The sequence below is a fragment of the Eurosta solidaginis genome, chromosome 3, assembly GCF_040869045.1.
Source record: "Eurosta solidaginis isolate ZX-2024a chromosome 3, ASM4086904v1, whole genome shotgun sequence".
NCBI lineage: Eukaryota > Metazoa > Arthropoda > Insecta > Diptera > Tephritidae > Eurosta > Eurosta solidaginis.
In genome coordinates this window covers 64,487,621-64,504,920 of record NC_090321.1, presented here as the reverse complement: position 1 = coordinate 64,504,920, position 17,300 = coordinate 64,487,621, and the positions used below count along the sequence as shown (strand labels likewise).

At 34.5% G+C, this 17,300-nt stretch overlaps 1 protein-coding gene across 3 annotated transcripts in view; it reads left to right on the top strand.

Annotated features, from left to right (window-relative positions):
* Cam (Calmodulin) overlaps nt 1-17,300 on the top strand; it is a 122,522-nt gene that overhangs the window by 23,016 nt on the left and 82,206 nt on the right. Inside the window, exon 1 of one of the 3 annotated variants that reach the window (XM_067772055.1) lies at nt 4,673-4,741. The exons of the other annotated variants lie outside the window; for them this stretch is intronic. Within the exon in view, the coding sequence (XP_067628156.1) occupies nt 4,688-4,741 (54 nt within the window). The 5' untranslated portion in view covers nt 4,673-4,687. Of the gene's footprint in view, nt 1-4,672; nt 4,742-17,300 lie in introns of those variants that run through there. 3 annotated transcript variants of the gene reach the window in all.

The following is a 17,300-nucleotide window of genomic DNA, read 5'->3' as shown; positions in this document are numbered from 1 at the left end:
CAATCGTTACAAATATTTGACAACCTACAATTCATATGTCATGTAATTTTTTGATAGGAAAATATTTAAAGGTTGGAACACTTTTTAAATTCATGTATGACAGATGTTTTTTTACAGATTTTCAAGCTAAGATTTTTATTTCCAAACGTGTGTAAAATAAAAAATGTATCAAAATATAACTTTCATATATTTTATTTGACGTGTTATTTTTTCGTATTAAAAAAATTACGAAGTGGGACCGCATGCACAGTTTAAATTTTTGTGGAGTTTTTCAGTCACAAAAAAATTGTATATTTTCGAACTTTAGATAAAAGCTTCACAAATATTGAAACTGTACATGCGGTCCTAGTTTATAGTTTTTTCAATACGAAAAAATAAAATGTCAAATAAAACTACAGTGGAGACAGTGCAGGTGTTTATATAAGATTTAATAACAGTTAAAGCTCTAGGTGGAGATATGCTATATAACCGTTAAATTTTGCCTGTATGGGTTGGACCACCCCAATAGTAATTTTTATCAATGACATGGCACAAATCATGCATTAAAATTATCGATAATTAAAATAGCTCGATATTTCCCAATACCACTCATATCCTCTAAAATTTGTCTGAACATTTTTCTAATTTGTTTCCGTAGTAAGGATTTAATGACATTCTCTTCCGTATATTTCCTTCCTTTACCTATCCTTTTCAAATAACGTTTATAGTTATGTTTCTTTCTGCTTCAATAAATTTAAGTCATATAGAAAAGCCGATTTGTCATATTTAAAAAAAAAAAGGTGTTTAAAAAATGTGCTCGTATAGCCACTAGGCCAGACGATTCATTCCACCCCTGGTTGTTATCTCATTCACTTTTATGGTATTTATTTCTTATCTGCTTTGAATTAAGGCTGAGTAACACAGCACTCTGCTGTGTTATTGTGTTAACACTCAGTAATGTGCGGCACGCACACGCACACTTATCGATTAATTTATAACACAGTGGCACACTCGATGGCACAAAGCTGACTGTTTCTATAGCACAGAGAATGACACTGAGATCATAAGTGCACATTCATACATACAGAGTCCATTGTGCTTGTGTGTTGATTGTACTCATAATCTTGCCTGTGTTTTACGTTTAAAAGATGTGGGCACAAAATGTATACTCTAAGTTGAAAATGTTCTATTTAAACAAAACTTGTGGTTATATAACATAGTTTCCCTAAACATGGGAGTGTGAAATAAGATAAATGTTGCCATGATTTACTTTTCTAAATGGCGTCAAACGTGGCGTTAGAGGTAAGTAACACAGAAGTGCTCTGATATTGTGCCAACACTCATCGACTTTCGATAATCAGTTATAACACAATTGTGTCAACACAATGTGTAACACTGCAAAGTGTGCCTGTGCTACTGTGTTAACACTCAAAAAATAGTGTCATTACCCACCACTACTGTGAATGTGTTGTGTAAAACAAACAAAAAACACTCATTACAATGGTATCTCGCCGCGGTTGCTGCTCTTTTTTGTGTCAACCGTTTCGCATATTTTCGCCGCATTGCGTTTTTTCCTGCTCGTTCCCACTGAAGTCTCATGAGCGCGCTCTTTATCTCTCTTGCTCACTCTTCCATTTGAACCGTTTCACACACGTTTGCTCTCATCTTGCTTTCCATTGCCATTTGGTTATTTCCGCTTTTTTCGACGTTCACTTTTGCATCGATTTGGCATTTTTCGGCTTTTGCATTCATGAATTTTGTTCTTGGTGGTGGTTGCTTTGCATCTGGCCATGCAACAGGAGTTATTGTCATTTTTCTTATGTGTACATATATATTTTTGTTTTCATTACCCAACGTGCCTACCACTGTTGCCGCGCCGGCTGCTGAGGTTGCCACACCAATTTTTTTTTGGAAATTTGGCTGCTCATCGCAGCTTTAAGGTGGCAGGGTTAAATACCAGTAAATTTTAAGTACTAAAAACCGTCCTTAAAATACATTTTAGAATTAAAACCATTACTCATGTCTGCCAAAGCATGATCGCGCCGATTCTTCCTTTAATAGCATTTCGTGAAAGTTGACAGAACGAATATTTTGACTTCGAAACCTAACGAAAAAATGGCAGGCAACCTCTAACTTTGACATCTGCCGTATATTATTTTGTCTGCCATTCGCAACCTTTTTATAAGTTTAGTTTAAGTTTAATGAAATAAATTGTACGTATCAACGTAAAAATACATCTAAAAACTAAAATTACTGTACAAAATGTTGCAATGTAATTTTTACTACTTCACAAATTGTGCTGTGGTGCTTCATTGTGACAAAGTTATTGCCATTGTGGATAAAACAAGTGTGATATCTTATCCGTCAATTGCCTGACAGGATGTTCAATATGGCTACTTTTTATCATTTTGGCAGCGTTTTGACAGGATGTTCAATATGACGGCGTATAGGGTTGGTTATCTTCAGCGGGTGATAGAAAGAGATACAGAATGAGACAGCGATAGTCATTTAAAAATCAGGTGATCCATTATATTTGTAATTTTGACGTCTATGCAGAAGTTATCAGACTTGCCTTATCCACAATGGTTATTGCGCTCCTCATATTTAATATAGTTCTCGCGCTAGCTCCACAAAAAAGATGCAGAGTTGATTTGATGATGACACATATTTTGAAACACAAATTGCAGGAGAAAGATTCTCGAAAATTGCCATTACATACATGGCAGCAGCCAAACATGCTCTGCTTGAATAGTTTTCTAATGTTTTATGTGTTTGATAAGCCAAAGAAACGTATTGTCCGGAAAAGTTCTACCAAAAAAACCGAGACCCGAGAACTCGTCTTCTCGCCAGATCCTCGTACATCGAAATACTCGTAAATCTCGCAAGCTTTTCGACATTCACGGGAAATCTCTTCTCGAACAAGATCGACAAATCGCTAGCTCTAATAAATGCAATCAAAATAAAATGCATGCGCAACTACCCATAGATGTTGCACCTAACCAAATATGTGCCTATTTTCGAAAAAGCCATATTCCCTTTTGCAGCAAATGCAGCGAAAATTAAATTTTGAATTTTTTCGTAAATTTTTTAAAATAATTTATTTTTGATCGTCATTTGCTACTTTGACAATGAAATTCGAAGCACCTAGCAAAACCGACTGGATTTTTCACTCGACTAGGCATTCAATAAAGCAGTAATGAGATAATTAAGAATTTTTTATTTTGTATGGAAGATTGAGTTCAATTAGGGCTTTAATGTAGAAAACTTGACTAAATATTTCATTAAGTCTAGGTGTGAAATTGGCATTAAACAAAATAAAACTTGTCCTGCCGGTGCACAGAAACGTGGAATGAATCTATAATTTTAATATTAATTTTTTTTTAGTTAATTAATTGAAGTCCACCATGAAGTCTTTGTATATTTCATGGCGTAACCATACAAGGTGGCAGCACGGTGACATACCTACAAACATAAAACTTCCATGCACTTTGTTTTTCCTTTTTTTAATCGATGGATTAATGTCAAAACCATACTGTGCCGGAACTTGATGTATCAAATAATTATAAAAAAGAACAAATCAGCTGTCACCGGGCTGCCACCTTGTATAGTTCCGCCATGGTATATTTGTTCTTCAAAATAAACTAAAATTTCTGTTTGTTTTTGATCTCCCGGTGGAGTGTACTGATGATGTATGCGTGCAGAAGTACCTACTTTTTAGCAAAATTAATATTATATTAAAATATTTCCTTAACGAGTCTTAAAATTTGCAAGATATGACAAGAATTAACAATTAAAATTATTTTACTTAACGAAATTTAAAATTTAACAAAATTATTGTTTAGGGTAATTACCGAACGAAATTAAGTGGGAGTTAACGTTAACCGAAGATAGCTAAGTTAGATTTTACCTTTAATACAGGGTGACAAATCCCCGGTTAGTTTGACAATTGTAAATATATTTAGTAGAACAAATCACAAACAACTATTGTGAATGTACGCAAACTAGCCAAACAGCTGACTTTTGTTTACATTTTTTCCTTGAGATAGGTGACTAACTGAAGATGGCAAACGGCACTTGATCGTGTAATAAATATACTTGTTTAATAACGCTGAATATAGACCGCCCGACCAAAAGTAAAGAAACCGACCGTTTATGATTCAAATATACCAAAGTGGCAACCGTACTGCCAGCAGTGGATACGAAAGCGACCATGTGCTTCGATGCTTGCTTCTTCATTTTCTTATCTCGCCTCCCGCCAAACGTCCATACTTTGAACGCACACCGATAAACCGACCATATGCTTTTTGTTTTACGATGCGCATGTTCTTCGTCCATATGTTTTATCACAGTTTTCGCTTTTTTCAACCGTTCTGTACCGCTATTTTGCCGCATTGCGGTTATCGCTGTCTGTTCCTATTAAACAACATTTTCGCTGTATGTCGACGACTTTGTACTGCCGGCTAGCAAATTTGATTGTGGTTGTTTTGATGTTTCTCTTGTTATTGTTATTGCATTGTAATTGTTGTTCATAATCGGCGAAATTAAGAAATGTTAATACACTCATTGGGAAACAGGAGGTGCTGCAAAAATCAGCTTGGCAGCTTGAGGAGAGTAAAAAAAGGGTGAGCAGTTATTTTAACAGACCGACGGTTGTTCGTAGTGTCAAACGAAAATAAAACGGCACAAAGATAAACCCGTACGAAAGGAGATGACAAGTGGTGAGAACAATGGTATGCCAATTGGAAATGTGCATGCAATGCAGGTATGTACATATGTCTGTACCTTCACTTTGATAGAGCTGCATAAAACCAAAGATTATCGAAAATAAAGATTTTGCAGGCGCAAACTTCGGTGGAAAGCAGCGGAGCGTAACAAAATTCTAGTAGGTCACTTTCACCACACCAAAAACTTTAACATAATTTAAGCACAGAAATACACTGAATGGAGTTTTAGAGAGTACCTAAAAGTTAAAATTCTGAACACATTACCTGAATAAAAAGTGTACAAATAAATAACAAATACAGATAGTGGTAGTTAACAAATTCTGCTGTGGTAAGTGGTGAATGTGACCTACTAGAAGTTTTGTGAAGCTTGCTTCACACGATTTTTCGTCCCTGCAACATCTTTGTTTTCGATAATATTTGATAAAACTACCGATATTCGTACTATCGATATATTAGAAGAAGCTATGTACATATGTGTAGATGGTGTGAATTTTTAAAAAGTTGCTGAAATTCGATTCCTTTTCGCTTTTCCGGAACTCAAAATAGAAAATTGTGATAAAAATGTATATCACAGATATCTCATTATTTATACAAACCTGTTATTTATTTATTTAACATGATATTCCAAGCCCAAATTAAAAAATTTATACACAACTTTTACTAAAGAAAAAGTGATAGTGTAGGATACAGTATCAGGTGTTGTTATCTCAACAGCTGATTGCTTCTTCTTGATTATTTTCCAATGATACAATAAAACCAGACAGGTGATCTCAGTAGCACAACAAACACTTCACTGTGCTCGTAAACCAGTCATGAATTTTAAAGTATCTAGTAGGAAGGGAACATTTTTGCTACCTTTTCACTCCTTAGCAATATAATATGCGGAAAAGAGTGAAACGTGATATATGTATGTATGTATCTCCACATTGGAAATGGAAACACGAAAGAAGAGAAAACAGGATATGGGAAGAAAAAGTAGAGGAGTAATTTTAAAAACTTTGTATATTTATATTTTTATATGCATTATGGGGTTTTTATATGTTTGATATTTTTTTATAGTTTATATATATATATATTTTTAAGTGTTTTTGAATGCATACATAGGTATATACATATCTATATATTTATAGTTATATATATGTATATATATTTTTTTTTATAGTTTTTTTATATATATGTTTTTTATATATATATTTTTTATATATATATTTTTTATATATATATTTTTTATAGTTTTTTTATATATATGTTTTTTATATATATATATTTTTTTTTATAGTTTTTTATATACATATGTGACCCTGTCTATGAAAAGGTGGCTTATGACGCAAAAAAAGAAGAACACAAACGTCCTGAAGAAATGCATTGTTTATCTTTAACAGCTGTTTCTCGCAATTTCTTTTTTGTGTCATAAGCCACCTTTTCATAGACCGGGTCACATATATATTTTTTTTTTATATATATGTTACATATTTTATATACTTTTTTCCATATTCTTTTGTGTTTTCATATCTTTTGTAATTTTGCTTGCTTTACATATTTTTTCGTAAATTTTTTTTATTTTTTTGTAATTTTTTTAATAATTTTTTTTTATTTTTTTTTGTAATTTTATTTTTTACACACTTTTTAAGTCTTTTTTGTAATTTTGTTTCGCCATGGTGTGATGGTAAAGTGCTCCGCCAACTACACCGAAGGTCTTGGGTTCAACTCCCTGGCAAAGTAACGTCAAAAATTTAAAAGAAAAAAGTGTTTTCAATTAAAATACAGTGAAAACTCATCTGCCTTGCAGATGCCGTCAGAATCGGCATAAATCTGTAGGAAAAAATTAAAAGGAGCACGACGCAAATTGGAAGAGAAGCTCGGAGTAAAATCTCTTCGGAAGTTATCGTGCCTTGCATTTATTTTTATATTTTTTGTAACTTTTTTATATATATTTTTTCGCTTTTATATGTACATATATACATATATATTTTTTTTAAATTTTGTTATTTTTATATACTTATATATTATATAATTATAACTAGCAGACCCGGCAGACGTTGTTATGCCCTAAATTTGGTCTATCTGCATACATTTTAATAAGCTTTTTCCGTTTAACTCTGCCCTCGCCCCTCTACACTTTTTCCTATTCTTTGTATTCACTCCTCCCTCCGTATTTTTCGCTTCATCTATCACCATCTTCGTCTCATTCTATCTTTTTCTCAGTCTCTTTTTTCTCTTTTCTCAAGTTTTTCTCATTCTTCTTCATATCTTATTGCCAGTCCCAGAGGGTGGTATGTATTTTGTTCCAGTCCCAGTCCCACTCCGAGTCTCAGTCTCAGTCTCAGTCTCAGTCCCAGTCCCAGCCCGTATCTGGTCTACTTCCCGGAAAAAAGCATCGTAAATACTAATATAGGCAAATTTATATACCAAATTTCAGGCAAATCGAATAGGACGTATGTATGTAAATAGGTATGTGGGTATTATTAATTCATGTCTTTATTTCGGCTTCGCGGGCATATTTATCAGTTTTGCCACGTTGATGATGCGACTAAATCGAATATCACAATGAAAATTACTTTAAAGCTCTCAGCAACAGCTTTCATTTGATATCCATATTCTATAAACACATTCTAGGGGTACCCGGGTCCCCGTTATGGCCTATATCTCGAGACCCTGTGTGTCGAGACCTTTCCAACGAATACAAAACCGTGGAAATCGGTTCGTGCGTTCTTAAGTTATAGCGTCAGGAAGGAAAACCCGACTTATTTTTATATTATAGATAATGTTTTTGTAATGTTTTTTTATTTAATTTTTTTATATCGTATTTAATGAGAGAGATACGCTCACATTGCTTTATACAATTTTTTTTGTTATTGATGGTAGAGAAAATTACGAAGTTTACAAACGGCGTTACTAGGACATGTTTCTGAATTTCACTTCTTCATCAGCTAGCTTTTCGTGAGCTGAGTATTGAACTCGAAATCCACAATTCATACTTTATGTAAGTATGTACATACTAATTCTATATGTTTTTAATCATAATCGCGTGGAAAATAGGCGCGCGTTATCGAAAGCTTATTAACATTGGGTTAATAGCATTGCTTTTAAAACTTTGTAATTTTTATACTCAGTTGAGCAGAGCTCACAGAGTATATTAACTTTGATTGGATAACGGTTGGTTGTACAGGTATAAAGGAATCGAGATAGATATAGACTTCCATATATCAAAATCATCAGTATCGAAAAAAAAAAAATGATTAAGCCATGTCCGTCCGTCCGTCCGTCTGTCCGTTAACACGATAACTTGAGTAAATTTTGAGGTATCTTGATGAAATTCGGTATGTAGGTTCCTGGGCACTCATCTCAGATCGCTATTTAAAATGAACGAAATCGGACCATAACCACGCCCACTTTTTCGATAGGGAAAATTTCGAAAAACCGAAAAAGTGCGATAATTCATTACCAAAGACGGATAAAGCGACGAAACTTGGTAGGTGGGTTGAATTTATGACGCAGAATAGAAAATTAGTAAAATTTTGGACAATGGGCGTGGCACCGCCCACTTTTAAAAGAAGGTAATTTCAAAGTTTTGCAAGCTGTAATTTGGCAGTCGTTGAAGATATCATGAAGAAATTTGGCAGGAACGTTACTCCTATTACTGTATGTGTACTAAATAAAAATTAGCAAAATCGCTGTACGAACACGCCCACTTTTAAAAAAAAATTTCTTAAAAGTCAAATTTTAACAAAAAATTTTATATCTTTACAGTATATAAGTAAATTATGTCAACATTCAACTCCAGTAATGATATGGTTCAACAAAATAAAAATATAAAAGAAAATTTCAAAATGGGCGTGGCTCCGTCCTTTTTCATTTAATTTGTCTAGAATACTTTTAATGCCATAAGTCGAACAAACATTTACCAATCCTTCTGAAGGGGCATATATTCTATGACGATAACTGTTTTCTGCGAAAATGGGCGAAATCGGTTTAAGCCACGCCCAGTTTTTATACACAGTCGACCGTCTGTCCTTAGGCTCGGCCATTGACACGATAACTTGAGCAAAAATCGACATATCTTTACTAAGCTTAGTTCACGTACTTATCTGAACTCGCTTTATCTTGGTATAAAAAATGGCCGAAATCCGACTACGAGCACGCCCAATTTTTCGATATGGAAAATTACGAAAAATGAAAAAAATGCCATAATTCTCTACCAAATATGAAAAAAGGGATGAAACATGGTAATTGGATTGGTTTTTTGACGCAAAATATAACTTTAGAAAAAAACTTTGTAAAATGGGTGTGACCCCTACCATATTAAGTAGAAGAAAATGAAAAAGTTCTGCAGGGCGAAATCAGAAGCCCTTGGAATCTTGGCAGGAATACTTTCCGTGGTATTACATATATAAATAAATTAGCGGTACCCGACAGATGCTGTTCTGGGTCACTCTGGTCCACATTTCCGTCGATATCCCAAAAACGCTTTCACATATAAACTTAAGGGCCATTGCCTTTTAAAACCCTCATTAACATCTTTCATTTGATACCCATATCGTACAAACAAATTCAAGAGTCACCCCTGGCCCACCTTTATGTCGATATCCCGAAATGGCGTCCACCTATATAATTATGGCCCACTTACTTTTAAAATACTCTTTAATACCTTCCATTTGATACCCATGTCATACAAACATATTCCAGGGTTACCCTAGGTTCACTTTCCTACATGGTGATTTTCCTTTTTTTGTCTCCATAGCTCTCAACTGAGTATGTAATGTTCGGTTACACCCGAACTTAGCCTTCCTTACTTGTTTTCAATATTTTTTTTTGTAATTTTGTTATTTTTATACACATGTACAAACATAATTTTTTAGTTTCTTTTATATATTTGTATAATTTTCATACTCATAAATGTTTACAATTTTCAGAAAATATATAAAAAATAATTTAATTGAGGAAACTTGAAAAGATGCCACCGCTATTTTTCTCTTCGCTGCTGTATAATGTAGTTATGTATGCATATATATTTTTTTAACAAAAAAAGTGTTCTGATTAAATTTTTAAAATATTGTATCGATTTTTCTACTTGGATATATGTACCTACATAAATATGCTCCTTCCGCGTTTTCCAACTGAACAAATGTCGACCGATGCGCAACTGCTGCCGACCTTCCACCATATTAACCCATAAAAAAAAAAAAAAAATTAAAAAATCAGCCTGAAAATTAATCAAAATGAAAATTACTTGCCTATACAGGCATGGAAATGAAAATAACATACAGTAACTATGCATGTGTGTATATCAGGGCGGCCCTTATTTTCCAAAGTGTTCCAAAACTTTGAATAGCAAATTAACAACTGTCAAAACAAAACAAAAAATACAAAGACAAATTTAAAACGTAAAATAGTTGTTCACGATCCGTAGCACATAGGTAGATTTTAGACATTTAGGCAGCCATAATTGAATTTCTGAAAGTTGCCACAATTTCAAAAAAAAGCACTCCCACAGCTTAAGAATAGACAGGGCAACAAAAATTCTACCCCTTCCCATCCATCGCATACTTGGCGTTAGCTGTCAAGTAATAGGAATTTAGCTATTTCTGAAACGCGTGTTATAGTTTTTTTTAACCTATGTGAAATCGCATGTTTTAACGTGAATATTTTAAGTTTTAAGACAATTGAATCAAGTAATTGTAATGGATTCTGATATTGCAGGTAAATACTAACATTATTAGTGGTGTTTGTGATTTTTAAAAGTTATAAATTGACAAAGAACCTATTTTATTTAGGAAGTAAACAATTTTTTATTTTTTTTTTTGATTTTTGGTGTTCAAAACCAGTTTTGTTATATTTCCAAGTCCGTCCAAGTGATAATTAGTTTTGAACATGGTACTTGGCACAATTAGCTTGCCAACTGCATTAAATTTAGCTGCAGATACTTGCAGATTGGTTTGATACACCCTTGTTGCTGTACAACGAAAAAAATAGCCTCACTGCGCAAGTATTTTTAGTGTTACACAGTGTAATATCTATTTTTTTAATATAACCGATTAATTACACAAATTATTATAATTTTTCATTTATACAAGCAGCACAGTTAAGCTTGACGGGAAGGTGGGAGCAGGCCTCTTTTCACCGGATCTGGGTCTAGAGGTCTCTTTTCGCCTACCAGATCACTGTAGTGTTTACCAAGCGGGAATGCTGGCAATACACAGGGCTGTGAACCATCTCGGGTCTATGCTTAAGGATGGTAAACGGGTGTTTATTTTCTCAGACAGCCATGCCGCATTAAAGGCCCTGGACTCATTCGTCGACAACGCAAAGTCGGTCACTGAATGCCGCAGATCTCTTAACGAGATGGCTCAGCACTTCAGTATCAGCCTTATATGGGTACCTAGGCACAGGGATATTGAAGGCAGCTGCAGAGCAGACGAGCTGGCCAGAAGAGGCACCACCGACCATATCATTCCGGAAAATGATTCGGTAGGTATACCCATGGCCTCTTTCAGGCTTCATGTGAACACAAGCACTATAAGAATTGCAAATGGACTATGGTGCCATATCATCGTGTGAGACATCCAGGCAAACCTGGCCCTCATATGAAAAGGGGCGCACAGGAGCGCTTCCGATTTTAAACAAATCAGTTCTATCGTCCCCGATAAGGGTTATAACAGGGCATTGTTTAATAGGCACGCATTGTGCTAGAATGGGGGCAACGACCTTCGACTATTGTCGATGTACAGAAGAGGAGGAGAGTGTCCAGCATCTTCTTCGTCATTGTCCAGCGCTTAGTAGGCGTAGGTCGGCCATCCTTGGTAAACCTTTTCTACATGACCTCGCTGAGATCTATAGCTATGAAGTAAAGGCTCTAACAAAATATATAATTTCCACGAGGCGGTTTGACCCGCTTCGGGCCGGGTAGGGGTCCTCTTTGAGACCGTACAGGGTATTACAATGGGCCCATTAATGGCCTAGTAGTGAGTTGTTATCATAGTGTCCAGCTCAGCCTTTGCAACCTAACCTAATCTAAGCAGTACAGTTTTAAGAAGATATAGGCAATAAAATATTTATGGCCGCCTAAAACTTGAAAATCTACCTATGTGCGTTGCTACAGCAACGTTTTCAACACCAAATACACAAAATTCTGAACTCCCTTATAATAAAAAAGTTAAAAAATAGCAAATGTGCCAAGATTTCAGTTATTTATTTTATATTATGATTTTTTAGAAATTTTTGAAACACGTTCTTTTTTAGGACTTGAAGTTCCTTGCGCAACCCCTATATCTTTATAGATTAGCATACGACTTTGTATATATTCATTTTCGCGCTATTCGCATTTTTCTAGGGGGTGAGATTTAAAATCCAAACACTTTTTTCATTAAACTAAGGGCCACCCTAATGTACATACACATATGTGTGTAGTAATAGTGATGCGCTGAAACTGTATGGTAATATTGATGCACTGATGCAAAAAGACCACAGCGGGTTAGGGGGCTTAGAATATACCCGCGGCAGGTATGCCTGGCGTAAAAGGTGACTAAAATACCAAATTAATTCAAGGGGTTGCCAGCGCAATATGTAGCTTATCCAACCCAATTGTTCACCTCACCTACCCGTGGCGAATCCTGCTTCTTTAACAGCCGAGGCTCTGGCGACCCCAAGTTCCTTATGGATCAACGAGGTGGGAGGGCGGTATGGCCTAGAAGGTCGCATGTGGTCTTAGCAAATCGTTTCGAAATGGTCGGGCTAGTACGTTAATGGTGCTTGTTACCGGCACGTTCCGAATCTGCATTCGGCAAAGGACCATCAACATCGATAACACTCCCCAAGGCCTTCGGGGAGTATCCTTATCGCTACAACAACAACAACAACCCTATAGTATTCGAGAGGTTTCGACAATCCATGCCAAGAAATATGCGATAAAATGCCTTAAGAAACTTAACACCGCTAACCAAACAATTTAAATACACACATACATAAATCGTACCAAATACACGCTTGGGCTTGAAACTCAACTTGACAACTGGACTTTTTTTTAGCCAAAAACATATTGGGAACCTTGCATCTCTAATACACTGAAAGAAAAAGACTGGTAAAAACAACCAAAATACGGGTCAATTCAACCGAAATTTCTGTCAATTTTTATCTATCGCAACAAGATGTTGAATCAACTGCGCACAAATCGTTGATTCGTAATTGACCGTTTTAGTAGTCAAATGAACAAAAAAAGTTGTTGCGACAGCTTTGTACGAAAGTGCCCATGTTGCGGCATTTGCAAGGCAGATGAGTTTTCACTGAGATCTTTTCATGGCAGAAATACACTCGGAGTGCTTGCCGAACAGTGCCGAGGGGCGACCCCGCTTAGGAAAATTTTCTTCTAATTGAAAAACCTTATTTCTCAAATTTGTATGTTGCTTTGATTAGGAATCTGTCAATTTTACAGAATTTTGTTAACTTAAGAGCGACAATTTCTCTTCTGTTGAAATGACTAAACTAATTTGTTCGCTTGACAAAGAACTCGGTCGAATTAACCATAATTCGATCAATTTCACCGAATCTCCGTTAAGTCAAGAACAACAGAACCGATTTATTGATTTTACTAGCATCATTCCTTTCAGTGTACGTATCTACATATGTCTGTTTGTATGTAATTCCGCACATTCTGATGTCTGTCTGCAAATACATATTTGTCTGCTCCGGAAAGTAGGTGCAACGCCCACTGCTGTCTCAGCGTTTTGCAACGTGATTTAATTAAATTTTTTATGGTTTTTTTTTGTTTGGTGAAAGTGCTCGAGTTGAGTGGCCAATTGATTGGGCGTCGTTGAGCTCCAAATTTTCAGTTGCACTGTTTCATACATGCAAATATATCTTGTGAGTATTTATTTTTATAAACGCATAGCAATTTATTTTTATAACATTTAAAAAATTTTTCCAATAATGAACAACTGAAAAGAATGCCTCAACTTTGCCTATCGTATATACAAATATAGTACATACATATATACATTGTACACATTTACATATTTATATCTGCAAAATTACTTCGTAGAACTTTGCGCTAGATTGCAGATATTTTGAACCTTCCGAAAAAAAATGCATTAGCAGTACCTGTCAAGTCAAGGTCTGAAACTGATAAACTCTTTAGACTGATAAAGTCTTATACATAGTTGTTAGTTTGAGTCCTGATATTATGCTTATTTATATACATATTGTGACGAATATTAGCAACACTAAGGGATACTATCATCTCTAAGCCAATACTAAGCAGTGACTTGTATGCACATCAACAAATTATTCATTATGTCTATACATGTGTCCATACAAGCAGCGGAGAGAAACGCACAAACACATGCATGTATCTGAGATACTCCCAAAAGTAGGCAATCGTCTGTGAAAGTATCACTCACATATACACGCGCATATGGCTATGCGAGAAGCTATAATAATCGTGCATCTGTAGTTATAGCTGAGAAATTTATAGCTGGTAAACGAGTAGTAAATTCTAGAAATAGAAACGCCTAGAAGTATGCGAACGAGACATCACAGAGTATAAAAGGAGTTAAAGCTGAGTAAGCAGGAATCAGTTTGATTTAAGCACGCTATCTGTTGAGAAGTAGAAGTGTTATTGTGGAAGTAGTCTAATAAAGACCATTTTGGATTATTGAATATTGGAGTTATTTATTCAACAGTTTAGTGATTCGAACGTTAGCAGAAGGTTGCAAATAAGCGGAATTTCCCAAAAATCGTTACAATATGTACGTCAGCGAACAGAAAAATAGCATTGACAATTTTTTATTAAATTTCAATCCTTTTTTTTCCAAGAATTTGAGAAAAATTGAAACAATGTGACATCAGCTGTTTCGATTATATTTTGAAAATTGATTATGCTTTGTAAAGCTCTTCAAAGCCTTTTCTCCCGGGAGTTGGATTCGAATCAGCATTATTATTGAACTGTTGAAAAACACATTCAGCCAAATACATGGCTTTGTTGTTATGCAGCATTTCCCAAATGTCTTTTTTGCATAGATGCATTCTTTGGGCACTCATACTTTTGTATGTTTGTATTAATTTTATTTTCAATTTTTAAGAAAAAACTCTTGTGAAATTTTAGGCAAAACTTGAACTTTTTATTTGGAGTTCTCTGAATTTTTTTTAGTATGCAATCAATTTTAGTATGTACTAGCTTATGCCCGTGGGTTTAACCCCACGTTTCTATAAAAATATGCAGGCTACGCGTAATTGGCCATGCGTAAAACATGAGTTGGTAAGATTGCCTTCTGCTACAGCTAATGACTGTAGTTGTTTGATATAATAATATTTGTAACAGGATTCCTCTCGCTTAGGTGAGGTTGACAATTGACTTGCAGAAGCTCTGAAGCTATAAAGGTTTGTATTGCGCTCATAAATCCCTTGATTCGCAGCTAATGATCGTCCTTGAGCTTCATTGATAGGGATAGGAAATTTGAGGCATTTAAAATTGAAAAGACTAATCTATCGGTATCAATGGAATCCTTGGTTTTAAACTTTTTTGTTTTCAAAATTTTCCGATAAAATGAATTGCTTCAATGACATTCGTAAAAGTTATGTGATGAAAAGCCTTGTCCCACTACATAAGCGTGGGTAATCGAAATAACGAAGCCCTTTTTTAAGGATCAATCGATGAGGAGAAATTTCTGATGGCTCAAAAGAGCTAATAAACTCAATAGGATATTTACAGGTTGGGACTCTTCCACGACTGTGTTAATAGAGTGATAAGTTGTCTTGGTTCTAGTGATATTAACATCCTCATTTTAAGGTTCCTAAAATGCCTTTTCTCAAAACCATTTATTGTTTGTAAAGATAGATTTAATATTTGGAAGAAACAGTAGCTTTTAAAGCTTCAGGGGATGTCAGAATTTCTCAAAAACTTGCAGGAAGTTGTTTAGCAAAAGCTGCTGCTGATGTGTTTCCGCCAAAATGTCCTCTCATATTTCTAAATAGAGTAAATTTTTGTACGTAAAGCCGTCTATAGACGAAAAAGCACGTATTTACTTCAACTGCAGCTGTTCCAGCAAGTAAAAGGAAAGCACCATCTTTGGGATGATCATTACACCATTAAATTCTTAAGGGTTCGGTCTAAAATTTGCAGCGACTGTTTATGAGTCATGGTGCACACATCGCACACCCTCACTTTGGTCTGACCGTTTGCTTATGTTGCACATCGGCGTATCAGATGTTTGCAGACAGTGGTCATTTAAATGCGGAGCTGTACGTCCACCACACAAAGGGTATCCACGGTATCTGAGAAAGCAACTGCCATAGTGATTTCTCTTTTTGCTCTTCCATCAATTAATTTCAAATTAAACAGAAATGTTTTTCCGGTTCCTCCAGGCGTATCCAAAAATACCAACGCTAAAAATAACATAAAAGAATAGTAAAGGAATAACAGCCAAACCCAACTCTGTAATCAATCTTTACGTGTTGAAATAACCCAAGTTTTTAAGGCAGCCATAGTTCTGAAAGTCCCATTTGTCTTTTTTTTTAATTCCATATATTACAGGTACTGTTAGGACTTAACGTCATATGGCTCCTGAGGTGCCACGCCCCTTCTTACTCACCCCTTATTTTCTTTGTGGTTTTAGGGATTGATCCAATTTAACTCTTTACTGGATTTCAATGTTCTTGCATGAATACTTCCAGAGTTATGCTGTATCAAAAAAAGGAAACTGAACAATAAAAAATGTAAAAATGATTGTTTTATTTCATATATAAAATAAAAAATATATATATACATAGTTATATACAGTTATAGAAAAAAAAAAATAAAAATTTAAAAGAATTAAAAAAATTACACATAATTATAAAAAAATGCTTAAAAGTAATTAAAGGAAATGTAAAAGAAGTAAATGTATAAGAAATTAAAAAAAAGCTGCTAAAGAATAAGAAAAGTATAACTAAAGTATAAAAAAAGTATGAAAGAGTATAAAAAAATATAAAATATTATAAAAAAATAAATTAATATGAAAGAAATTAAGAAAATAAAAATATAAATATATAAAAATGTAAAAAAAAAAAATAAAAAAAAAACTAGTAAAGGTGTCAAAGTTGGGGTGTAACCGAACATTATATACTCTGCGTGAGCTTTAATTGTACATTTCATTTCAGATAAGTTACCTTTCTACATAACACGTGGCACCGCCCGTTTAAAAAAAAATTCCCCATTTCCTCTTACAATAAAACTTGATAAGTATCATTGATTCAAAACTATTTTTTGCTATAAGGAAAATCTGTGTACACAATTTCATTACGATATGTTAATTTTTCTTCGAGTTATGGCTCCCGAAACAGGAAATTGCTTAGTCATAAAAGCGGCGATGCCACGACCATTTTTTAAAATTTAAAGTTTTTCCTATTTATTGTTATAAATTCACTTGGTAAATGAAATACCATTGATATAAAGCTCTTTTTTGCAAAGATATAACTTATTTTATTCGTCTACGACCCTTTTAAAGATCTTTTATATAAAAGTGGGCGTGGTCCTTAACCGATTTCGTTAATTTTTCTCTCTGCCGATTTTTTTTATGATGGGTTTAACGGTTTTTGATTTATGATTAATATTATTTGTAAAATTGA